This window comes from Salvelinus fontinalis, chromosome 28 (genome assembly GCF_029448725.1).
Source record: "Salvelinus fontinalis isolate EN_2023a chromosome 28, ASM2944872v1, whole genome shotgun sequence".
Classification (NCBI taxonomy): Eukaryota; Metazoa; Chordata; class Actinopteri; order Salmoniformes; family Salmonidae; genus Salvelinus; species Salvelinus fontinalis.
Genome location: NC_074692.1, coordinates 2253040 through 2280068, shown reverse-complemented (window position 1 = coordinate 2280068; position 27029 = coordinate 2253040). Strand labels below are relative to the sequence as shown.

The following is a 27029-nucleotide window of genomic DNA, read 5'->3' as shown; positions in this document are numbered from 1 at the left end:
CAGGAAAACGACAGTGTGATTCCGATAGGGTCCCGCAGCGTTGTCCACGGAGATCCGGGTGAGCCGGTATCTGGAAGGGATATGAAATACCGGGAATAACACATTTATGAATTTCCTGATTAAATTTTTGGGGCTGAACTCCATTGAGTGTTATCTAGAGGAATATCCAATTACATTTAGACCATGGAGCTCCTAGTGTTATCGTGAGGATGTATAATTTGCAGATCCATACGCAAATACATTTTCATGGCTATTCATTCAGTGAGATGGAAATTATTAAAGACATTATTCAGTAATTTAAGGACCCCCACATCCTCTCCATCTGGCTGTTTAAAGACATCGCTCCTTTACACAGGGTCACAAGATATAAAACATGTGCCATGCCTGAACGCTGGAATGAGAGCACAGGATGATTTTACATTACCCGGAGTAAATGCGCACATCACAATCAAATTAATGAGAAGAGGCCTTCTCTCCCACTCGAGACTGTTTGGTTTGAAATGACATCGAATGTGTGCGTTCACTATGCCCATGGTTTTGTACCATAAACAATAACAGCAAGTATGATATGGTTCTGTCCTATTAAGAATAACAACAGCCTCAAGAACTATGCCCATGATTTTGTCCCATAATGGGACATCTTAAGAGGGGACAATCTACAGATTGTGACGGGCTAGATGCTGGAACATACTGTACACCGGGGAACGGAATAGGTTTTCATAGTTGATAGGATTTGACCGTCGACTCCAATTTGTAACAAAAGCTTGAATTCAGAGATGTCCCTTTGGGGAATAGACGAGATAAAGTCCTATTACAGAGTCAGTTTGCAGTTGACTTCCTGTGTCAGAGTCATACTACACACAGAGGCTGTGACATAGGTACTAAAACCGCCTCTCCACCATATGCCCTCATAAAAGTGACTGCTTCCGACTTGTATAATGCTTTTAACTGCTGACATTGCATGTAACATCACACTTTGCTATGTGCCCTGCCATTTAAATCACAAATGTTACTACGATCTATTTATGTAAAGATTCCACCGGTTATTACAAATAGTAATGCATGATGTTGATGAAATCCACCCATAACCCAGACCTATCTAGCAAGCTAGCTAGCGTACCATCCTAGCTAGTGATGCTATACTCACCGCACCATGGTCTTGAGAAACCAGGGCCTGTTAGCGATAGAGGGCACAGCTTCATCCATGAGAGGGTGCTGCTTGATGAAGTTTAGGGTGTCGTCAGGGAACTCGTTGGACACCTTGTACTTCTCTAAGGACGAAGAGCCAGCACAGCACCCGGGCCTGAAGTGGATGAAAGCAGCAGGGAATCAAACGAGAGAGAGTCCGAGAGCGGCCATTTGATCTCTTTATAAGGACAGAGGAGCAGAGGAGAGGGGCCCTGTAAAAGTGAAGCTGACTTTGATAGGAGATCCGTTCAAAGACATCTCACCTCTCGACAGCCATAAAACGTTTTTACGAGTACTACGGTACACCCAGGCCAAAAAAATCCACCAAGTGATCCACATTGAAACGGCCCGATTCAATCTCTTTTCCATGGTAGACACTGCAGAATGTAATAAGGTCTACAGTACGTAAAGAGAGCACGAGAGGCAGATCAGTCAGGGAGACAATGACACACGGGATGTCTGCTGCTGCCGCTACTGCTGCTGCAGAAGAGACAGTAAAAAAAAACCTGGGCGACATTGTGAAAACTCCCTTCTGTTTGTCTGCTGATAACGTTGACAGAAATGATATTGAATAAACAAGATGTAGATTTCAGATCTCATTAACACCTGACCTTGTTTTACACAAACACATCATTTTATGCTAATCACCAGGGGTGGTATCCTGTTGCTCTCCGCATCATCAGCCATACGGGGATATACACCACTTACGATCCCCCTCCACAGATCTCGGTTTTTAGAGAAAAAGAGCTGCTCTTTGCCGGGTAATTAGGAACGCAGAGATGGAGATTTATCAGGCAGCCATCTGGAATATGATCTCATGCTTTGTCTGCTGATAGCGGGCTTCTTTCATGCTGCGGGTGTGGCTTTGTTTGTGTGTGGGAGAGGGGGGCATACCTTGGTTTTGGAACTTTATCCTCAGGAACAGGTGTCCAGGTGGAATCAGGGGACTTCTGCTCTTTGAAACGTCCCATGAACGCATTGGCCACCTCAGCCATGTCATAGGCGCAGACAGCCGACCCAGGAATGCTGTATAAACATCCCACCCCCCCCAAAAAAATTCTCAGTCCGATTGATAGGACTCCACTCTGTGCAAACTGTGCATAGTATAGCTCTGAATCACTATTTCTCAGTCATTTCTTATGGGCATTTCAGCTGCCTTGGCATTAAGAGACAGCATGTACAAGGACAGGATTGTGACAGTTACAGAGCTGTTATTCTGTTAACCTCGTGGCCAAGGCTGTAAATCTTAGTAATCAGCCAGCGTTGGCTATGTACAGAGCGAGAGGCAAGCCATGCTGCCAAGGAACTTGGTTAAATGAATGGCTAATAAATCCTGAATGCTACCTCCAGTCAAAATCTGTTCCCTCTCATTTCGCTCACTAACTGCGATTCATGTCCGGATCAAATTCGCTTATAGAAATTCCAAGCCGCTTCATTGACTTTTAATGCCCATTAACCATGCTCAATTGCATTGTCACAAGCAATTGTCTTATTGCCTAAAAACCACCATAAAATGGGAATTACTATATGTAGCAGCTCTACTGCTCCTTTGTAATTTCAATTTAGATAAAAACTCACACTTAAACGATTCTACATTCTCAATATGAATAATGCATGAATTAAATTACGCACCTGACCAAAGGGCATACAGCTATTGTGACAGTGAATTACGCGCTGGGGTGGCCTGGGAAATTGATTTCCTCGTACCTGTTGTAAGGTGTGGAGAAGGTTGCCATGACAACGTCGCGTCCGTTGATGTGGATGACGTCGGTGACGGCCTGCAGGATGTTGAAGTAGAAGTGGGAGTCTCCCGGGATGGAGCAGTTGAGACGGGTCTTCAGGAAGGACGTCCACTGTTTCTCCAGAACTCTCTGGGAGCCGCCCCGGTCGCTCTTACACACCCTGGCCACACGGGGGAACACCACCTGCACAACGCACACACGCTCAGTGGATATTTCAGACACACCCAGTTTCAAGTTTTACGTTTTAGTAGTCTTATGTACGGGATACACATGGCATACACCGTCCAACAAAATGCTTACTTGCAGGTTCCTGTCGACAATGCGACAACATCAAGAAATAAGAAAAGAAAATGAACATAAAGTAAATGGCTCAGTAGAATAGAATAAACATTTTAGCATAAGCATAATACAGGAAGGGACAATTTATAGTCCAACATTTACACATGTTTTGGGGAAGGGGGGATTGGGGGCAAGTTTTAAATTGTGCAGTGAGTGCACGTGTGCTATGGAATGTGAGAATCAGAGCAGGTGGTCAGTCCAGTTCAAGTGTTCAGAAGTCTGATGGCTTGTAGATAGAAACTGTCTCTGAGCCTGTTGGTATCAGACCTCATGCTCAGATACCGTCTGCCCGATGGTAAGTGAGAGAACAGCTCGTGGCTGGGGTGTGTGGGGTCCTTGATGATCCTGTGGGCCTTCCTCAGGCACCGTTTGGATAGGTGGGAGCACGGTTCCAGTGAGGGCCTTGTGCTCCCGTACTAGGCCGTGATGCAACCGATCAGGACGCTGTTGATGGTGCAGCAGTAGTATTTAGAGAGGACCCGGGGTGGCATGCTCAATTCCTTCAGCCGTCTTGACCAGAGTGGTCCATGACCTTAAAACTGCTGACTCACTCCACTGCAGTCCCGTTGATGTGGATCGGGGCATGTTCCCTCCTCTGGTTCCTGAAGTCAATAATCAACTCCTATGTTTTGCTGACATTTACACCACACAACTGTGGTGTGGCTGTTCTCCTTATTCCCCAACCAGCTCACTCACAGAAGGTACAGCTTATTACTATTCGGTCTCCATAACTAGGCAGATCTCTTAGACCAGAGCCATGGTCTTGTAAATATGAATCATGCATAAATATACAACAGCACACATTATTAATGACTGTGGAACTTCTTACATTTCAGATTGTCAAAAGAAACTCCAGTTAATCAATCAGAAAGTGCCATTCCTCTACCGCAAATGATCAACCAAACCACTTTGCACACTACTCCACATGCTTCGTTATATTGATATCCCTTTCAAAAATAACCAGAGGATTTCACTTGGTATTCATGTGCAGTACAACACGTCAGTCGAAATTGGGTGAATACACCCCCTCCACCTCCATTTAATCAAAAATACATAATGTTTATATAATTATATAATTTCCTTGTAGGTACCCAATTAAACCTTCTCCATGCAAACTGAAATGAAAGAAATAATCAAAACATGTTTCATATCCCTCTGGTCTAAAACCTTGAATGAAGAATAAAGTAATTTTCCTTTCCTCTCTTTTCCTGTCTGTCTGTCTCATTGCGAAGAAAAACTTCGAAACCCTTTGAGGAAACAGCACGCGTGAGCAACAGGTCAAACAGTAGCACGGACATGCAAGTCAGAGAATATATTTAGACTTCAAAATGACTTTCCAGGCGGCATTAACATGTTTTTCAACTCTTTTTAGGCCTACATCCTGCAAATGTTTTTTCTGTATCGAAAAAGGTTGACCATTTTGGTCTTGCTGAACGCCCTTCCAGATACTTGATACACCCACTTCCTGTTTACTTCCCAAAGCTCTCCTGAAAAGGGACAGACAACCCCAATCAGCTTACCTTTCCCATTGTGTTGTACTCCATGGCAATTTCTCGATAGAAGAAGTAGATGAAGTCACCGTAGTTAACTGCCTGTACAAAATACGGCTCTGTAAAAAAACGAAGGCATATTATCACAAAAGAGATCGGACACCCCATTTTACACCCAATACCTAAAGTATCAATCACAGTGTGCAGTGAGGCACAGCCCAGGCACAGCATAGGGTGTAGCTCAGTCCATCATCTCTATTTAGGGGGCTATTTACATGTTGGGTGGAATGAGGGATCTCCCCATTCAGTTTGGACAACCTGGTCATGTTCTTTTCGTTTCCAGGGGCAGCCAATTTCCTGAGTACATAACTGCTATGGGACTGGTTGTGAGAGTGACAGCATCAAATACAGTGTGTTGCAATAGCAAATCATCCCTCAAATCACCCCCCCTTTCACTCTAACTCTGATTTGTTTTCCAACCCGTCATTCATTGTCCATGTTATCACCTCTTTCAACCCTCAGGTCTATATATCCGATGGCTCTCCTCACCTTTGAGACACTTGGAGTCATGTTTGACAGTGCGCAAAGTTGGGCTATCTCCAAGGCTACGATAAATGACTGCATCAATCGCTAGGAAATCTGTTACTGTTGCGGAGTAGAGCTTTCCATCTGGAGGGAGAAGAGAGAGGGAGAGGGATAAGAAGTCAACCGCAATACAAGACAGGGGCCAAACACACAAACAAACACTCAAAGATGCTGATGTTGATCACTGGATGCACGAACACGTAGAGAAACCAAGCCGAGAGAAATGGATACACACAGAAACCTCAGGCTCATTGACAGAAAACAAACAGACACATGCGCCTCGATGCATTATCCGTAGCGAGGATGAACTCAGCTCCTCAGGTTCAAATGGATGGCTGCATTGGAAACTTTAACTACATAATTGAACAACATGGTCTCAGAGCAGTAGTGGAAAAAGTACCCAATTGCCCTACTAAGTAAAAGTATAGATACCTTAATAGAAAGTTACTCAAGTAAAAGTAAGACACCCAGTAAAATACTACTTGAGTAAAAGTCTAAAAGTATTTGGTTCTAAATATATTTAAGTATCAAAAGTAAATGTAATTGCTAAAATATACTTAGGTATCAAACATAAAAGTATAAATCATTTCAAATTCCTTCTATTACGCAAAGCAGGTGGCATCATTTCCTTGTTTTAAAAATGTATGGATAGTCAGGGGCACACTCCAACACTCACACATCATTTACAAAAGATGCATTTGTGTTCAGAAGGCATATTAAGATGGCGCCGGAGAAGAAGGCTGACATTTTACGTGTCCCCAACCAATTGTTTTTTGTTCGTTTCCTTGCATTCTTAATACTTATTTTTTTACTTATTTTGTACCTAATGTTGGAGCTACCATCTCTTGTGACCGAAAATAACTTCTGGACATCAGGACTGCGATTACTCACCACAGACTGGCAGAAACCTTTTTTTCATTTAACGAGTCTGACGAGCCCGACGAGAATGATATACTGCTCTCCCGGGAACAGGCCCTGATCCCCGTGATTTGCGTGAAGAGAAGGCAGAGAAAAAGGGGCCAAAGGTCGGGCTGCCTTCTGAGAATTTGTAAGCGATCGAATTAACCCCCACTTTCTTCCATTCTGCTAGCAAACGTGCAATCTTTGGAAAATAAAATAGATGACCTATGCGGAAGATTAAACTAACAACGGGACATTCAAAACTGTAAACACTATCAACATACTGGTTATATGCTGTACCGGCAGGATAGAACAGTGGCGTCTGGTGAAGATAAGGGGCGGCGAACTATGTATTTTTGTAAATAACAGCTGCTGCATGATATCTAAGGAGGTGTTGAGCTATTGCTCGCCTGAGGTAGAGTATCTCATGATAAGCTGTAGACCACACTGTCTACCTAGAAAGTTTTCATCTGTATTTTTCGTAGCTGTTTACATACCACCACAGACTAAGGCTGGCACTAAGACTGCATTGCATGATTTGTATTCCGCCTTAAGCAAACAAGAACACGCTCACCCAGAGGTGGTGCTCCTATTAGCCGGGGACTTTAATGCAGGGAAACTTAAATCCGTTTTACCAAATTTCTATCAGCATGTTAAATGTGCAACCAGAAGGGAAAAATACTCTAGACCACCTTTACTCCACACACAGAGACGCATACAAAGCTCTCCCTCGCCCTCCATTTGGCAAATCTGACCATAATTCTATCCTCCTGATTCCTGCTTACAAGCAAACATGAAAGCAGGAAGCACCAGTGACAATAAAAGAGTGGTCAGATGAAGCAGATGCTAAGCTACAGGACTGTTTTGCAAGAACAGACTGGAGTATGTTCCGGGATTCCTCTGATGGCATTGAGGAGTACACCACATCAGTCATTGGCTTCATCAATAAGTGCATCAATGATGTTGTCCCCATAATGACCGTACGTACATACCCCAACCAGAAGCCATGGATTACAGGCAACATCCTCACTGAGCTAACTGCCGCTTTCAAGGAGCGGGACTCTAACACGGACGCTTATAAGAAATCCCGCTATGCTCTCCGACGAACCATCAAACAGGCAAAGCATCAATACAGGACTAAGATTGAATCGTACTACAACCGATCTCACGCTCGTCGGATGTGGCAGGGTTTGCAAACCATTACAGGCTACAAAGGGAAGCACAGCCGAGAGCTGCCAGATGAGCTAAACTACTTCTATGCTCGCTTCGAGGCAAATAACGCTGAACCATGCATGAGAGCACCAGCTGTCCGGAAGACTGTGTGATCACGCTCTGCCTAGCCGATGTGAGTAAGACCTTTAAACATGTCAACATTTACAAGGCCGCAGACTGATTACTAAGGCGTGTAGTGCGAGCATGCGCTGACCAACTGGAAAGTGTCTTCACTGACATTTTCAACCTCTCCCTATCTGAGTCTGTAATTCCAACATGTTTTAAGCAGACCACCATAGTCCTTGTGCCCAAAAACACCAAGGTAACCTGCGTAAATGACTACCATCCTGTAGCACTCACGTCTGTAGCCATGAAGTGCTTTGAAAGGCTAATCATAGCTCACATCAACACCATTATACCAGAAACCCTAGACCACTCCAATTTGCATGTCCCCCCAACAGATCCACAGAGGATGCAATCTCAATTGCACTCCACACTGCCCTTTCCCACCTGGACAGAAGGAACACCTATGTGAGAATGCTATTCATTGACTACAGCTCAGCGTTCAACACCATAGTGCCGTCAAAGCTCATCAATAAGCTATGGACCCTGAGACTAAACACCTCCCTTTGCAACTGGATCCTGGACTTCCAGACGGGCCGCCCTCAGGTGGTAAGGGTAGGTAACAACACCTCCGCCACATTGATCCTCAACACAGGGGCCCCTCAGGGGTTCATGCTCATTCCCCTCCTGTACTCCCTGTTCACTCATCACTGCACGGCCAGGCACAACTCCAACACCATCATTAAGTTTGCTAATGACACAACGGTGGTAGGCCTGATCACCGACAACGACGAGACAGCCTATAAGGGAGGAGGTCAGAAACCTGACCGTGGGATGCCAGGACAACAACCTCTCCCTCAAAGTGATTAAGACAAAGGAGATGATTGTGGACTACAGGAAAAAGAGGACCGAGCACGCCCCCATTCTCACCGATGGGGCTGTAGTGGAGCAGGATGAGAGCTTCAAGTTCCTTGGTGTCCACATCACCAACAAACTAACATGGTCCAAGCACACCAAGACAGTCGTGAAGAGGGCACGACAAGACCTATTCCCCCTCAGGAAACTGAAAAGATTTGACATGGGTCCTCAGACCCTCAAAAAGTTCTACAGCTGCACCATCGAGAGCATCCTGACTGGTTGCATCACTGCCTGGTATGGCAACTGCTCGGCCTCCGACCGCAAGGCACTATAGAGGGTAGTGCGAACGGCCCAGTACATCACTGGGGCCAAGCTTCCTGCCATCCAGGACCTCTATACCAGTCGGTGTCAGAGGAAAAATCATGGGCATTAATATGGAGTTGATCCCGCCATTGCTGCTATAACAACCTCCACTCTTCTGGGAAGGGTTTCCACTAGATGCTGGAACATTGCTGCGGGCACCTGGTTCCATTCAGCCACAAGGGCATTAGTGAGGTCGGGCACTGATCTTGGGTGATTAGGCCTGGCTCGCAATTGGCATTCCAATTCGTTACAAAGGTGTTCAATGGGGGTTAGGTCAGGGCTCTGTGCAGGCCAGTCAAGTTCTGCCACACCGATCTCGACAAACCATTTCTGTATGGAACTCGCTTTCTGATGGGGGCGTTGTCATGCTGAAAACAGGAAAGGGCCTTCCCCAAACTGTTGCCCCAAAGTTGGAAGCATAAAATCGTCTAGAATGTCACTGTATGCTGTAGTGTTAAGATTCCCTTCACTGGAACAAAGTGGCCTAGCCCAAACCATGAAAAACAGCCCCAGACCATTATTCCTCCACCACCAAACTTTACAGTTATGCACTATGCATTGAGGAAGGTAGCATTATCCTGGCATCCGCCAAACCCAGATTCATCCGTTGGACTAACAGATGGTGAAGCGAGATTCATCACTCCAGAGAGCACATTTCCAGTGCTCCAGAGTCCAATGGCGGACACCACTCCAGACGACGCTTGTCATTGCGCATGGTGATCTTAGGCTTGTGTGTGGCCATGGAAACCCATTTCATGAAGCTCCCAACGAAAAGTTGTTGTGCTGACGTTGCTTCCAGAGGCAGTTTGGAACTCTGTAATGAGTGTTGCAACCGAGGACAGACGACACATTCTGTGACTTTGTGTGGCTTACCACTTCGCGGCTCCAAGACGTTTCCACTTCACAATAGCAGCACTTACAGTTGACCGGGCAGCTCTAGCAGGGCATACATTTGACAAACTGACTTGTTGGAAAGGTGGCAGCACATGACGGGCCATCACTCTTCAGTGAGGCCATTCTTCTGCCAATGTTTGTCTATGGAGATTGCATGGCTGAGTGCTCGATTTTATACACCTGTCAGCAACGAGTGTGGCCGAAATAGCCAATCCACTAATTTGAATGGGTTTCCACATACTTTTGTAAACTCAGCAAAAAAAGAAATGTCCCTTTTTCAGGACCCTGTATTTTAAAGATAATTCGTAAAAATCCCAATAACTTTACAGATCTTCATTGTAAAGTGTTTAAACACTGTTTCCCATGCTTGTTCAATGAATCATAAACAATTAATGAACATTCACCTGTGGAACGGTCGTTAAGAAACTAACAGCTTACAGACGGTAGACAATTAAGGTCACAGTTATGAAAACTTAGGACATCAAAGAGGCCTTTCTACTGACTCTGAAAAACACCAAAATAAAGATGCCCAGAGTCCCTGTTCATCTGCGTGAACGTGCCTTAGGCATGCTGTAAGGAGGCATGAGGACTGCAGATGTGGCCATGGCAATAAATTGCTATGTCCGTACTGTGAGACGCCAAAGACAGAACTACAGGGAGACATGATGGACAGCTGATCATCCTCGCAGTGGCAGACCACGTGTAACAACACCTGCACAGGATTGGTACATCCAAACATCACACCTGCGGGACATGTACAGGATGGCAACAACAACTGCCCGAGTTACACCAGGAATGCACATTCCCTCCATCAGTGCTCAGACTGTCCGCAATAGGCTGAGAGAGGCTGGACTGAGAGCTTGTAGGCCTGTTGTAAGGCAGGTCCTCACCAGACATCACCGGCAACAACGTCACTTATGGGCACAAACCCACTGTCGCTGGACCAGACAGTACTGGCAAAAAGTGCTCTTCACTGACGAGTCGGGGTTTTGTCTCACCAGGGGTGATGGTCGGATTTGCGTTTATCGTCGAAGGCATGAGCGTTACACCGAGGCCTGTATTCTGGAGTGGGATCGATTTGGAGGAGGGGTCTGGGGCGGTGTGTCACAGCATCATCGGACTGAGCTTGTTGTCATTGCAGGCAATCTCAACTCTGTGTGTTACAGGGAAGACATCCTCCGCCCTCATGTGGTACCCTTCCTGCAGGCTCATCCTGACCTGACCCTCAAGCATGACAATGCCACCAGCCATACTGCTCGTTCTGTGAGTGATTTCCTCCAATACAGGAATGTCAGTGTTCTGACATGGCCAGCGAAGAGCCCGGATCTCAATCCCATTGAGCACGTCTGGGACCTGTTGGATCGGAGAGTGAGGGCTTGGGACAATGCCAAGAGTGGGGTAACATCTCACAGCAAGAACTGGCAAATCTGGTGCATTTCATGAGGAGGAGATGCACTGCAGTATTAATGCAGCTGGTGGCCACACCAGAAACTGACTGTTACTTTTGTTTTTGACCCCCCCCTTTGTTCAGGGACACATTATTCAATTTATGTTAGTCACATGTCTGTGGAACTTGTTCAGTTTATGTCTCAGCTGTTGAATCTTGTTATGTTCATACAAATATTTACACATGTTAAGTGTGCTGAAAATAAACGCAGTTAACAGTGAGAGGACGTTTCTTTTTTTGCTGAGTTTATATACAGTATAATGTATAATACAACTTGTAATTCGTAACATTTCAAAATGAGTGATGGACATCCACAAATGAATACATACCATACAAAACGTAACATGTCATACTAAATGGAGGGTCTTGGATGTACATACAGAATAATATGAAATGCCCTGAGACCAGGTTGAATTGAACAAAAACCTCATAAATAGGTTCACAGTGAATATCAATGGGAATGAATCACTAACAACTCCTCGGTTGGAGGAGTTGTAACCCACCAACGATAATCTGACTCATTTGGGGTTTCGTCTTTTTGATTCATTTTTAAAAAGATTCAATTTTTGGGGGGTGCAAAACCACTTATATACTTATATTGCCCACAATCTACATCTGCCAAGAGAAAGAGTCTTCCCAGAAACACGGAACAAATGTGGCCCAGAGTTCAACAATTTGTTCAACAGCATGTAACAGACTGCCACTTATTCCTGACATACTGCGCTGTTAGTATATTGATATCAAAATGGGCCACAAAGTATTAAATGCACGATAGTATACCTAATGCAAACTTGCATTAAAATAGAGAAAGATTCTCCTCTCTAGCTAATGTTTAACGACTAAGAGTAAAGAAACATTTGCATAATACATTTAAGTAATTACTGTGAGCCATATTGATAAATTGTAAATAAATACACATTCTTGACATAGCATTCATACAAGTGGTTCAATTTGTCTTAGTATTGGATAGAATATGAAGAACTTTGATGTCCCCGAGAGGAAAGTTGTCTTAGACACACAGTACTGCTCAGTGGAGGCTCCTCAGAGGAGGACGGGGAGGACCATCCTCCTCAGTGAATTTCATAACATTTTTAATTGCTAAACATTTTAAAAGTTCTCCTTTTTAGCTAAACCTATACTGAATATAATAATGTCACCAAATAATTTATAGCCGGAGGACAGCTAGCTTCCGTCCTCCTCTGGGTACATTGACTTCAATACAAAACCTAAGAGGCTCATGGTTCTCACTCCCTTCCATATATTTACACAGTAATAATGACAACTTCCAGAGGACGTCCTCCAACCTATCAGAGCTATTTCAGTATGAATTGACATGTTGTCCACCCAATCAAAGGATCAGAGAATTAATCTAGTACTGAAAGCATAAGCTACAGCTAGCTAGCACTGCAGTCTATAAAATATGGTGAGTACTTGACTCAAAGAGAGAAAGACAATATTTGAACAGTTTGTAACAAATTAATATCTTCAAAAACGAAGGAGAAGCAAGAGAGAAATAGAGAGATTCTCATTTTTTTTCAGTTTCACTTACTTAGCTAGCAAATGCAGCTAGCTAGTTTAGCCTACTGAAACACCATGCTCAAACAGAGGGATACTATGTTAGCTAGCTGGCTATGACTTTCCAACACAACACTGGAACTCTTCCAAGTCAAGGTAAGCTTTTAGTCTTACTAATTTATTGCCACCGGGGCCCGCCAGTGTAACTGCTTACTGACTGTACATTGTAACGTTACTGCATGATTGTAGCAGGTTTACTAACGCATTAGTTCTATTAGCTATGCTGACTATGTCGTTACTTTAGATAATATGGTGACAACGATGTAGGCTGTGTCTAGCGATTTGGCTTGGGAAGGTTTTTCCGCCTTGTCACACAAGCATGGCAAGGGAAGAGGTGAGCGAAGGGAAGAGGTGAGCGGATTATAGTGCATAGATGCGGCAACGAATATAACGTGGCTGCTATCAAAGTAAACTGTGTTTACGCGTGATCAGAGGTGTATTCATTCCACCGATTCTGTTGAAAAACGTTTCTTAAATGGAAGCAAATGGAACAAAATGGGGATAAACATACCTGAATTTGTCCAATAGAAACTCTTGTGAGCAACTCTTGGACTAATGATTACACCCTATATCAGCTACTCTAGATGCAGGCAAGAGTGTGCAAGGTGGTATTGAACGTCAATGTCTGTCCATGTGTCACTGTCTGTGAACTCAAATTTGTCTCTCGGCCTGTGTGCATCTACGTTGTAAACTTTCATTCGTAGGCTAGGTTGTAGCAACCTCATAATGGGTATAGAGAAAATTTGAGTATCATATAGTAGCCTAAACCTATTGCTGTTACACTGAACTGGGTGAATGGAATATGAATGAAAGTCATCCAATATGCTGTAATAGAAATAAGGCCATGCTCATGAAAAAACAATCGTCCTCCCTCATATTAAACGGCACTGATCGCCTCTGGTACTGCTGTATACAAAATAAACACAGTACATTACACACTCAACATAATATATATATTGCACTCATATTGATGTGGTAATTTAGACTAAAGTGTACCCTATATTTTCCCAGGCCACATCCACATTCCAGTAACAAATTAGTTATGGTCTCTCACCCGCAAACAGGGCGATGTTAGAGTGTTTGGCATCGTATGGGCACCGCGCCATCCCACTGATCTCCTCCCCTAGATGTTCCATGGTGTCCATCTACAGTGGGGGAAGGGAAGAAGGTCAGAGGAAAATCCACCCAAAAGCTACCAGTCACCTCATCCCAACCCAACCCAACCCATCCAAACCCCAACCCAACCCTATCCTCATTGGAAAATGATGTTATTGTGTTAAATATGGCACCATATTTCACACAACATTGCAGCAGTAGTGGCAGTGGCTGAGTATCATATCCGGGTGAAAGGTCAGTTACCTCCCCCATGGGTGCCCGTGTCATCGCCAGCAGGCATGAGTCTTTCATACGGGGCATAGGCTGAGGTGAAGATCACTGTATGCTAACAAAGCTAACAAAGTTAGCATACTTTTGACAAAGACTGCAGCTTGCCAAGAAAGGCGAAGTGCTTACACTGCCCTTTTTGGTCTCTAAACAGGTCATTTTATTTTCTATTCCTGTCTCGGTGGAAACCGCTATCATCTGCCCACTAAAAAGGTCACACACACTCTCACTAAGTGCAGAAAACCCTGCCAGAGAAATAGATGAAGCTGTTTTGGCAGTGAAAATGACTCATGACCTTTTATTAAGACAACTAACACCAGCAGTGGATTTTTCTCTCGGCTATCAAGATATGAATAATTGTATAAACAGAGACCCTTTAAAGGATACACATTTTTTGAGACAGGAAATTGCAATTACATTTATTTTCTATCAAAGATATGGCGTAGCTAGTCTGAGGGCACTCATTTCAACTGTATCACTGTGGGTGTTGATGCACTATGCTGTCACTGTGGGTGTTGAGGCACTATGCCTGAGTCTCTTGGACTGTCTGTTACTTGGACTGGGTTCTGCTGCGCATTGGTGGAGGGAGGGAGCCCCCCCTTCTGCCTGTTTAATTTCACAGTGGCAATGACCTCTGTCTACTGTGGCCTTGGCTCTCTGTCAGTGATATATTCCTGCCATTTGAATAGGAGGAAGAGACTCCAAGGCAATTGGGAGATATATGAGGTCAATCCACTATGCTCCTGAAGACATTATTTTATTTTTCCATAAACAATTAGAAACATGGAAAGCTATACCTAACCTTGAGGATGTAAATTAATTCATTAACTCAATAATTAAGGCCAGATATGAAAATGAATAATAGAAATAGAAAATAAGGACATTTCTAGCATGGCGGTGGTTGCTTCCACAGTGGAAAGGGGCCTTGTAATTCGTTGCATGTCTATGTTGCTATCCTATAGGGTTTATCACTGCTATGGGAAATCATAGTGTGCACAATTTCAGTGCAATGACTCTCCCACTGAGACAGTCACACTCCATTTCTCTGCTGCCTGTCGGGCTAGGGCTGAGGCTGAGGCTTTACACCATGGCTGATCACCTGGGTCCTCTCAGGACTGTTCCCCTGCTCCGCCCGGCAACATGTGACGTAATGGACACCCATAGAATATCAGGCAGCTAGGGAGGGAGGCTTTATTACACAAAGCGAGCTGGGCCTTAGCTCAGGGGAGCGGCCCGTGGCTGCCAAGGTGTCTGTCTGAGCGGCCCTCAGGAGTGTGTGTGGGGGGGGGGGGGGATATGGGGTGTAGCTGCCGTCGACAGCCACATTTGTATAGCCCTCCCCCCTCCCCGTGGCTCTGATTAATGTGGGATGAGGTTGGCCCCGAAACAGAAGCTCTTTTCAGGCCTGTCAGGTCATCGAGATGGTGAGGCAAACTGTAGCCAAGGTGGATGCATGGACACACATACTCTCTCCCCCTAAATCAAAACCAGGCTGAGCATTGATGAGTGGATGCACCTCAAAAGCCTGGAATCGGTCGGCTAGGAGAGCCTGCCAACGGCCTACAGCCAACAGGCGCAGCCTGTTCATTTCACCTCTTCCCCATAACGTTTACACATTTTACAGCGCCACTCGTTAAGTGTTACTGTATGTCAGGGAGGATGTCAGCTTTCCGCAGACAATATACCACTAATAACAATTAAAACGGTCTGAAACGGGAGCAGAGGAACTGTAAAACTAACCATGCCTATAAAATGTGGACATAAATTCTGCATTCTCTAAAGAATGCTCAAGTGAGAACACAAGCCTTTTCTGTGCTTCGTTGAAACCAAAAACCCAATGAAGCAAAGAGTCTTGTTCAGCGGTAAACATACCTCGCGATAAACAACAAATCCCCGATGTCTCTCAACAACACCTTCAAATCAAGTCTACTGTGGCACCAATTTATTTCCCAACATGCCAACAACAACTGCCTTCTAGAGATATATTTCCTAAGGATGACATATAAGGGGAAAGGGGGATACCAAGTCAACTGAATGCATTCAACTGAAATGTGTCCTCCGCATTTAACCCAACCCCTCTGATTCAGAGAGATGCGGGGGGCTGCCTTAATCAGATGGTGCTCCTCTCTAAAGAAGACATGCTTAATAATTCTGCCAAAGCCAAAGCCAAATCTTGAAACTATTCCAAAAATGCCTTGACAACCGAGGTGGCCGCCTGTCTTGATTAAAGCATCATATTTCAATATAACTGCTATGCCTATATGTCAGCATAGGTTTACCTGCTTTTAAATCAAACATGACAAACTACACGTAGAAAAAGAGACAGATATGACCATGGGCTTTTGAAAGTAAACCATCAATGTCCATCTCTCCACACCTCTTCTCTTTTACGTCGTACCCATATTGGTGAAATACAGCACTGTGTTTGTAGCATATTCTTAAGAGGTGAAGTCAGAGCATGGGTAGTAGTGCGCAATGCGAGCTGTACCTTGTACGTTCTACAGGAGGGGTTGAAAGCATTTGTTCCGCACACAAACAAGGTGTCATCGTTTTGCTGCAGGAGGACCTTGATGAAATTGTGACATTCATCCTTGGGGAGAAAAGGGAAAAAAATGTTAATTGTGACTGATCCATTCTTGTGCCGAATAGAAACTAGAGCGAAACGACATTGACAGCTACGTTCAAAGGAATGAATGATGGCGACTGACTAGTTTATGTTCCTGGAATGCTATTAACTGTACAGTGTATTATTTGATGAGAATGTCAAATGCACGGAAAACAAAAACATGCACAATAACATGAATTACACAATAAAGGAAATGGGTGGATTTGTCCATGCCATAATAAAAAATAACAGGTAAATATTCATTTCACGATAGAGTATTCATATAGAAGCATTTGAGACAGCAAGGCATTCTGAGATGACATAAGTAGGTTTAAATGAATATGCACATGCATTTTCCTGGTAAGGTCCCATGGTCAAGAAAACCTCCTGGCCCTAGTTATTATTATGTATTCTGTGACATTCAGTACATTGAGGAGAGGGAGAATAAGTAGATCAGTAGTCTGTACCTTGTGCTTCCCCTTCATACGGCAGGTGTCCACATCTGCCTGTCTGGACTTCCATGTCAGTTTCTGTGGAGAGTAAATTGATGGGGAATCAATTGAGATCTCTGCTTAGTTACCGTGGTCATCATTCCTCAAGAGAGCCAGAGCCCGGCCCGGAGCACCAGGCAGTCACCTCGCACGATTGGCTGCACTCTGCTTGTGCCCTGTGGGTCCTCTCAAGGCTGCTCTGAAGCCAGTGAGCTGCCATTCCACAGCAGAGTAGCCTCTACTACAGCTACAGTACAGTGTTAGTGTTTGGAGCCTGGCCACTGATTAAAGACTACTGCTAAACAGGCTCTCAATGATCAATCTCTCTGTCTCAGTCTCTTTGAGACAGAGAGATTCCGGCTTGCTCTTATTATTTGCCCCAACTAGGTGGATCACACAGACACTGAGGAGACACTGAGGTTGGAGGTTGGGGGTTGTCAGGTTTCTCTCTTGGCCCCGTCCCGCTGACCAGCAATGACGCATGTGGGTTGGTGCCTGATAGGATAACGTGCTTAGTGGGGTCACGGCGTTGCAGTGTCTCACGCCAGACAAGCCGCTGGAGAGGGACTGGACAGGACGGTCCGCCAGGTAATTAGGCGAGTGTTTCGGTACGGTCACCCAGGAGGACGGCGCAGAACAACATGTCTTCCAAAAAAAAGACTCACCTTGCTGAAAAAGATCTCCTCGGAGTTGGCGGTGTCTGTATCCAGCGTGTATATGTGATCCCTGAAAGAGAGGAAATAAGACAGGCACTCAACAACAACAATTCAACCATTTCTCCACCAGTAAATCTTAAACGGTTCATATTTGTCTAAACTTTGTTCAAACTGAGGGAAAAAATAACAATATACAAAGGGGTTGTCAGACAGAAGCAAACCAAAAGTTTACAGTGCTGCTGCCGCCCAGACAAAAGCCTCTTTGTTCATGGGAAAGGTTTGTGCGGGGTGGGGGTGGGGGTGGGGGGTGGGGGGGGGGGGGGGGTTGCCAAGTAACTCTGTGCTGTTCAGGTCAATTAAGCATTATGTTCAGCCATAGGAAATCTATACTAACACTCATTAAAGCGCAGACAAGACCTATGCGTTTCACTGGTAATACATACTTTCCTACCCCCATATGGAACACATAAACTCAGGAGTTAACTACCTTTCTGGCAGACTGTGTTTACTGACCGTGAAGAAAGGCTCTGAGAGTGATTGACAGGCCTGTTTGGCGGAGGGAAAGGTGACCGAGCTCAAGGCTGTAACCACTTTTGAGATTCATTTTTTTGAGACGACTGTGTGAATGTAGTTTTAATCAAAGTCTGTAACAGATGTTGTCTGACTTGGGCTTTAATTATGACTCCCAACCTGCACAGAAGTTTGCTGGAGTCTGGAGGAACAGCAATTCTGAAATGAATCCACTTATATGAGTTTCCTGGGACTCAGGCATCTCCTAGAGCAGTGGTTCCCACATTTTTTATAGCCCCTTCAACCTCCAGCTGCGTACCACCTCTAGCACCAGGGTCAGCGCACTCTCAAATGTTGTTTTTTGCCATCATTGTAAGCCTGCCACACACACACTATACGATACATTTATTAAACACAAGATTGAGTGTGAGTTTATTATTATTATTAAAAAAATGTAGCCCCCTTTTCTCCCCAATTTTCGTGGTATCCAATTACTAGTAATTACTATCTTGTCTCATCGCTACAACTCCTGTACGGGCTCGGGAGAGACGAAGGTCGAAAGCCATGCGTCCTCCGAAACACAACCCAACCAAGCAGCACTGCTTCTTAACACAGCGCGCCTCCAACCCGGAAGCCAGCCGCACCAATGTGTCGGAGGAAACACCGTGCACCCGGCTCCCTTGGTTAGCACGCACTGCGCCCGGCACGCCACAGGAGTCGCTGGTGCGTGATGAGACAAGGATACAGGTGCCTCGCTATATCACATTTGACATTGTCTGTAAGCTTGAGTTAATTTGCACACAAAAAAATCATACAATGATGGAAAGACCTGTGTGTTGTCCTTGTTAATGCAGACAGAGAAGAGCTCCAACTTCTTAATCAAAGCCTCAATTTTGTCCCGCACATTGTATATAGAGTCCCTGTAATCGTAAACTCAGATCATTCAGGCGAGAAAAAACATCACCCAGATAGGCCAGTCGTGTGAGAAACTCGGTTAATGTGATTGGATGTTAATTATTTGACTAGGCTACCTGTATTTGACATTGTGTTGTTAATTCGCTGAACACTATATGGTTTAATTTGAATTTTGCAGTGAAACGAGGATACTCAGTCAAAAACAAAAACTCACCCAAATGTATAGCCCCGTTGGAAAATATAAATGGACTGTTTGAAAATGTGAAGCAATTGTTTTTAACAAAAATATATATTTTTTAAATACTGTATATAAAATAAAATGGGAATCAGATTTTTATTTGGCGTACCCCCGACGGCATTGCACGTATCCCTGGTTTGGGAATACCTATCCAAGAGGATAAAACCTGACTAAGTTATGTTATCAGCGCTACGTCATAAATTGAATAGTTAATCTCTCTGGGCTGAGACAGTTACAATGAAACTACACTACATTACCAAAAGTATGTGGACACCTGCTCGTCGAACATCTCATTACAAAATCATGGGAATTAATATGGAGATGGTACCCCCTTCGCTGCCAAAACAACCTCCACTCTTCAGGGAAGGCTTTCCACTAGATTTTGGAACATTGCTGCAGGGACTTGTTTTCATTCAGCCACAAGGGCATTAGTGAGGTCGGGCACTGATGTTGGGGGATTATGCCTGGCTCACAGTTGGCGTTCCAATTCATCCCAAAGGTGTTCGATGGGGTTTAGGTCAGGAATCTGTGCAGGCCAGTCAAGTTCTTCCGCACCGACCTCGCTTTGTGCACAAGGGCATTGTCATGAACTGTTGCCACAAAGTAGGAAGCACAGAATCGTCTAGAATTTCATTGTATGATGTAGCGTTAAGATTTCCCTTCACGGGAACTAAGGGGCCTAGCCCAAACCATGAAAAACAGCCCGAGACCATTATTCCTCCCCCACAAAACTTTTCAGTTGGCACTATGCATTCGGGGCAGGTAGCGTTCTCGTTCATCGGAATGCCAGATTGTGAAGCGTGATTCATCACTCCAGAGAACGCATTTCCACTGCTACATAGACCAATGGCGGCGAGCTTTACACTACTCCGGCCAACGCTTGGCATTGCGCACCGTGATCTTAGGCTCGTGCGCAGCTGCTCGGTCATGGAAACCCACATGAAGCTCCGGACGAACAGTTCTTGTGATGACGTTGCTTACAGAGGCAGTTTGGAACTCGGTAGTGAGTTTTGCAACCGAGGACAGACGATTTTTACGCGCTACGTGCTTCAGCACTCGGCAATCCCGTTCCGTGAGCTTGTATAGCTTACCACCGCGGCTGAGCCATTGTTGCTCCTAGACAACTTACAGTTGACCGGGGCAGCTCTAGCAGGGCAGAAATTTGACAAGCCGACTTGTTGGAAAGGTGGCATCCTATGACGGTGCCACTAGAAAGTCACTGAGCTCTTCATTAAGGCCATTCTACTGCCAATGTTAATCTATGGAGATTGCATGGCTGTGTGCTCGATTTTAGACACCTGTCAGCAACGGGTGTGGCAGAAATAGACACATCCACTAATTTGAAGGGGTGTCCACATACTTTTGGATATATAGTGTATCTTCTTTCTGGGAGAAAGTTCACTCTCATCTGCACTGGCAAATAATTGCACTGCACAGCTGCGACAAAAATTTGATTCAAGCTCAGGCCACAGACATCCTCCTCAAAATGTTCTTCATTAAGATTCTCTGGATTCTCTCTCCACCACATGCTTTGCCTAATTGATCCAAATTGGAGACATTGTTCCAAGAAGTCCATATTTCCAATCATTTGCTCCCTCCTGTTGATGTGGCCAGTGTTTCAGAGCCTAGTGATTCTAGCAGTCGAATCAGAGCAGAGCTCCAGCAGAGATAAGACAGAGCCAAGCCATTCGTCATGCAAACATCCTGGCAGGACAATGCTGGAGCTGTCTCTGTGTCAACACCAGCAGTCAAACACTGTCTGCACCTGGGCTCATGTCAGATCAAGTCCCCATTCATTTCCTGCTGGCCTCCATTCCTCCACTAAAATATATGGTCGAGCTATTAAATATACAGCAGGCCAGATCGCCTCTCATCTCCACTGCGTTCTATGTGGTAGTGTAACTTCTAAAATACATCTTGTAAATTTCCATGGTACAGTTTATTAGCCGTGGTATATTGGCCATATATCACAAACCCCCAAGGTGCCTTATTGCTATTATAAACTGGTTACCAATGTAATTAGACCAGTAAATAGCCATTGTTTGTCATACCCATGGTATACGATGTGATATACAGTACCAGGGCTTTCAGCCAATCAGCATCCAGGGCTCGCACAACCCGTTTTTTTGGTGAAATTAATCACTGCGGAGTGGGCTCTGTACTTCCCGAAAATAGGGGCGTAAGAATGTGAGTTGGATGGAAGGTATGTAAATATCCGCACGGCTCTAAACATTGAAAGTTGAAAGTAACGCTTTGGTGGGTCTAGGGGGAAAGAGGAGGACTTGGACATCCAACCATGAGAACAGAGGGGCTTTGTGCAAGGGAATGTCGTTTTCATAACACCCCATTTCGTCTGGGGGAACTGCAGGCCAGTGCGGTCTATCTGGTGACCCTTTGTGAAACAATCTCGCGCTCGGACGGCAGAAAGGGGGCCCTGATTAGTATGCATCCCACACCCATCGCCTCCAAATGGAACACCCCCACCCCCCTCCCCATATTCCACCCTCTTCATAACTAGATTATGTGTGGTAGGGGGGCATTGTACATTGTTTCGCTCACATCCCCACGCAAGTGTATGGGAGGGTAGAGAGGCAAAATGGGCACAATTACACTCAGGAGTGGCTTAAAGAGGAGCCTCATTGAGTATTTTTTGGCTGTCCTTTTGGCCGAGTCTTATTTACATTTTGTACAGGCAGAACACTGCAGTGGAAAAAATGACGGCCTGGTTCTGAGAGGCAGAGGAAGTGTAATCCGCGTCATTAACGGGCTTTAACAGGATTTGATGATGACTAGAATAATTGAGACCCATGCGCCTCCAGTGGGGCAGCCCAAAGAGACCCAGGGTTTTCAGGAGGACCGGGGATATGCTTCACATGCACGCAGGCAGACTTTCCCTTTCCCACCCTTATTGAGGGGGGTAAACAGAGGGTGGGTGCCGTTGCCATGGTTAGCAGGAGTTGAGGGCAGGGAATGGTGACTATGCCCAGCATGTGGCGTGACCTGGGTCTTGGGGTACCTGCTGGCTGCTATTGGCAGGCTAGCAGTGGCCGGTTGATCGTCTCTGCGGGCAGACACCAGGACAGAGCTTAAGTCTGGGCTAAGCCTCAGTGTCCGCTCTTCCTCTGATCACAGAGTCGGCCCTGGCCAGGGCTAGGAAACACACGCCCACACAGCAGCACCACAAGAACACACTCAACATACAGCAGGGAGTAGGCCTCTGACAACCCATGCCAGGCTGAGTATGGGCAGTGCACAGAAGGAGCCAGACTGCCCTATGAACACAAGACGTTGAACATCAATCTTTTTGGTTGAAAAGACGTGAAAACATGTATTTTCAACGTCTTGTGCTCACTGGGTGGTGACATTAATTCCCATGAAAATGTATTAGAATTCATGACAACATTAATGTATGCATACTTTAGCTTAGAAATATGGTAAATTAAAGCAGACAAATATTTCAGCTATCTCATAATGTCATTGCTCATCACCATGAGAATTACTAGATAGGCCTATGACACAAATTGTTCTTAACTGACTTGCCTAGTTAAATAAAGGTTACGTAAATAAAAATGAAATAGACTAAAAAGATATTACTTAAAAGTAATATTCCCACTAAGATATTAGACTAACAGCTAGTCAAAGAAAATGACTGATTCAAATGAGATAAACGTGTAATATCCTGGCTTGTGGATTATGACTTTAATAAAAAGGAATTGAGAAAATTATACAGAATATTAAACCAATCCACAACAGACATGAACTGAATGCATAATTATGGGAGAATTAACATATTACAAGCCACAAATGACTAAAGAGAATGACCTAATCAAGATAACTGTTTAAAACTACACCCAAAAAGACCAAATAATGTCAATTACAGCATATGTTGGAGCTCCAGCATTGCCAAAGATTACGTTTTTTTCTCCAGATTAAGACACTTTTGTCTATTTACCATTTTGGCAGTGGACATGTTTGCATGTCCTGCTGCTAAAAGAGCTTGTGGTGTTATTGCTAGCGGTAAACAAGAACCAAAAGGATTTATACCATTCACAAAATGGCCTGAAACAGAGTTTGGTTTCCACTGACCATCTGCAGGCTGCACACTGAGATTTTTGGTCTTTAGGCATGGCATAATGGCCATAACACTGGACCCACAGCATTGGGCCCTAAACACTGGCCTCGCAAAACTGGGCCCAACACTGGCCCACAACAGACACGTTTCACTGGGTTATGACTATACACCGGCAGCCCAATTCTGGCAAAAGAGATGATCTGATTGGTCAAAAGACCAATTGTGACCCGATTCAGGAAACTGGGCGTGTGTCTCAAGTCACGACTTCACATGAGAGCCTTTTGAACATTTTTTTTTATTTTTATCAAAATGCGTTTTTTTTGGGCAGAAATGCCTTCTCGAACATGTGAACTTTCATGTGCCTTAACTTTCATGTGCCTTAGTATGTCATCTGTAAATACCAATACAATGTTTAAATTAAGAGCCTAGTTGGTTTAGCCACAGAGAAAGTCAGCAACCTTCCTGCTAGCCATGATTGGCTGAAATAATGAGTGGGCGGGAGTACGGGCAGACACTGTGTTACGCAGTAGAGCGCACGGTGTCTCCTGTATGTGTGCATAGCCCAGTGCGGGTTATTCCACCTCCCCGCACTGGTAGGGCTAGATTGAGCATTGAGCCAAGTGCCATGAAGCCGGCTCTACATATCTGGCCACCAGTACGTCTCTTTGGGCCGGCTTACATGGCACCAGCCTTACGCATGGTGTCCCCGGTTCGCCTACATAGCCCGGTGCGGGTTATTCCACCTCCCCGCACTGGTCGGGCGACGGGGAGCATTCAGCCAGGTAAGGTTGGGCAGGCTCAGTGCTCAAGGGAGCCAGTACGCTTGCACGGTCCGGTATTTCCGGCACTACCTCCCCGCCCCAGCCCAGTGCCTCCAGTTCCGGCACCACGCACTAAGCCACCTGTGCGTCTCCAGAGCCCTGTACACACTGTTCCTTCTCCCCGTACTCGTCCTGATGTGCGTGCACTCAGCCCGGTGCCACCAGTGCCGGTACCACGCACCAAGCATATAGTACGCTTTGAGAGTCCAGTGTGCCCTGTCCCTGCTCCCCGCACTAGGCTTGAAGTGCGTGTTTCCAGTCCGGTGCCTCCAGTTCCGGCACCAGGCCTACAGTGCGTCTCAGCCGGCCAGAGTCTGCCGTCTGCCAAGCTCGTCTGTATTGAGCCTTCAAAGCCGCCCATCTGAGCCTACAGAGCCTTCCGCCAGACTGGAGCCGCTAGAGCCTTCCGCCAGACAGGAGCTGCTAGAGCCTTCCACCAGACAGGAGCAGCCAAAGCCTTCCGCTAGACAGGATCAGTCTGAGCCATCCGTCTCCGCAGCGCCATCTGAGCCATCCGTCTCCTCAGCGCCATCTGAGCCATCCGTCTCCTCAGCGCCGTCTGAGCCATCCGTCTCCTCAGCGCCATCTGAGCCATCCGTCTCCCCAGCGCCGTCTGAGCCATCCGTCTCCCCAGTGCCGTCTGAGCCATCCGTCTGTCCCGAGCCATTAGAGCCGCCCGTCTGTCCTGAGCCGTCAGCCAGCCATGAGCGTCCAGAGCCGTCAGCCAGCCATGAGCGTCCAGAGCCGTCAGCCAGCCATGAGCGTCCAGAGCTGCCATGTATCCAGAACTGCCCCTCAGTCCAGAACTGTCTCTCTGTCCGGAGCTGCCCTTCAGTCCGGAGTTGCCCCTCTATCCTGAGCTACCTCTCTATCCTGAGCTACCTCTCTATCTACCTCTCTATCTACCTCTCTATTCTCACCTACATTTTTACATTACATTTAAGTCATTTAGCAGACGCTCTTATCCAGAGCGACTTACAAGTACATACATTCATACTTTTTTGTACCGGCCCCCCGTGGGAATCGAACCCACAACCCTGGCGTTGCAAGCGCCATGCTCTACCAACTGAGCCACACGGGACCACACCTACCTCTATGTCCTGAGCTACCTTGCCCCGGAGCTGTCCCTTTATTTTGTGTTGCCTATATTAGGTGGGTGGAATAGAGAGGTGGTCATTCTGAGGGGGATTAGCAAGCTGGGATTGACTATGGTGGGGTGGGGACCTCGTCCTGAGCCTGAGCCACCACCGTGGTCAGATGCCCACCCAGACCCTCCCCTAAACTTTGTGCTGGTGCGCCCGGAGTTCGCACCTTAAGGGGGGGGTTATGTCACGTTCCTGACCTATTTCTGTTAGTTTGTTGTATGTGTTAGTTGGTCAGGGCGTGAGTTTGGGTGGGCATTCTATGTTTTCTGTTTCTATGTTGGTTTAAGGGTTGCCTGGTATGGCTCTCAATTAGAGGCAGGTGTTTGGCGTTTCCTCTAATTGAGAGTCATATTTAGGTAGGTTGTTTCACAGTGTTCGTTGTGGGTGGTTGTCTCCTGTGTCTGTGTCTATGTTACACCATACGGGACTGTTTCGTGCGTTCGTCATTTTGTGTAGTCATTTTTCCTGTTCGTGATTTCTTCGTGTTTCATGTAAGTTCGTCGTCCAGGTCTGTCTACATCGTTTTGTTGTTTTGTAATATATCAAGTGTTCTTCGTGTGTTTAGTTCATCTTGCAAATAAATAATTATGTATTCACAACCCGCTGCGCCTTGGTCGAATCACTACTCCTCCTCTTCGTATGAAGAGGAGGAACGCCGTTACAGATATTAATGTTATGCGTTTCTAATTTTGTCAGAAATTTGTTTTCATTGCAAGCTAAAGCTTGCTGTTAGCTAGCCAGCAGGAGTTCGATGGTTGGCTTGCTAACTAACATTACACCTAACGTTATTTGTTTAACTTTAGCTTGCTATGACAATCGGTTTGTATTGCTAGTAACGTTACTCTATGGATTGGGATTATAGTTCATTTTTTAGCTAGCTAACGTTAACGTAACATGTCTAAATGACAGATCCCAAGTTAAAACTCGCTGTTAGCTAGCTAACATTAGCTGAGGTTAGGTGGCTGGCTTGCTTGCTAGCTAACATTAACTTATGTGTATGAGGCATGTGTAACGTTAGTGATGTTTTCTCAGAATGCCATTTTGCATCGCTAGTTTTAGCCTAATGTTTGCTAGCTAACATTGAACCTATTGGTTAACTTTAGCTAGCTATGACAATCGGTTTGTATTGCTAGTTAAAGCCTGCTGTTAGCGAGACAGCTGACGTTAGATGCCTGGCTAGCTACAGTAGCTAACATTACCTGTGTGAACTGTGTGTAGTGATATCTCAGAACGCCATTTCGCATCTATTGTATAATAATGCTAAAATATTTGTATCTGGAATTTGTCTTTCAGCATCAATCAGTAGAACACGCCTGACACGAATCCACCAGTCATACAGTCAACAAAAAGAGAGCTGGCACAACCAAAGGCAGCAGCGCAGTCATCAATTACATGCACCATTTCTTAACCAACTACGGAGTTGGGAAAACACGTGTGGACCTGAATTGTGATAACGGCAGTGGCCAAAACAAGAACAAGTTTGTGCTCTGCTATTGTGCCTGTTGGACCATGCTCAAGCTCCACCACAATCTGGACC

At 45.4% G+C, this 27029-nt stretch overlaps 1 protein-coding gene across 6 annotated transcripts in view; it reads right to left on the bottom strand.

Moving 5' to 3' along the window:
* Window positions 1-27029, bottom strand: part of LOC129825949 (semaphorin-6A-like) — a 98308-nt gene that overhangs the window by 30418 nt on the left and 40861 nt on the right. For all 6 annotated transcript variants that reach the window (XM_055886105.1, XM_055886106.1, XM_055886104.1 and 3 more), the window contains 10 exons: window positions 17801-17861; window positions 17112-17174; window positions 16528-16629; window positions 13711-13801; window positions 5309-5428; window positions 4790-4878; window positions 2896-3113; window positions 2083-2214; window positions 1148-1303; window positions 1-70 (listed from right to left, as the gene is read on the bottom strand). The exon at window positions 1-70 is cut by the window's left edge and continues 104 nt beyond it. In XM_055886105.1, the coding sequence (XP_055742080.1) occupies window positions 1-70; window positions 1148-1303; window positions 2083-2214; window positions 2896-3113; window positions 4790-4878; window positions 5309-5428; window positions 13711-13801; window positions 16528-16629; window positions 17112-17174; window positions 17801-17861 (1102 nt within the window). The remainder of the gene's footprint in view (window positions 71-1147; window positions 1304-2082; window positions 2215-2895; window positions 3114-4789; window positions 4879-5308; window positions 5429-13710; window positions 13802-16527; window positions 16630-17111; window positions 17175-17800; window positions 17862-27029) is intronic.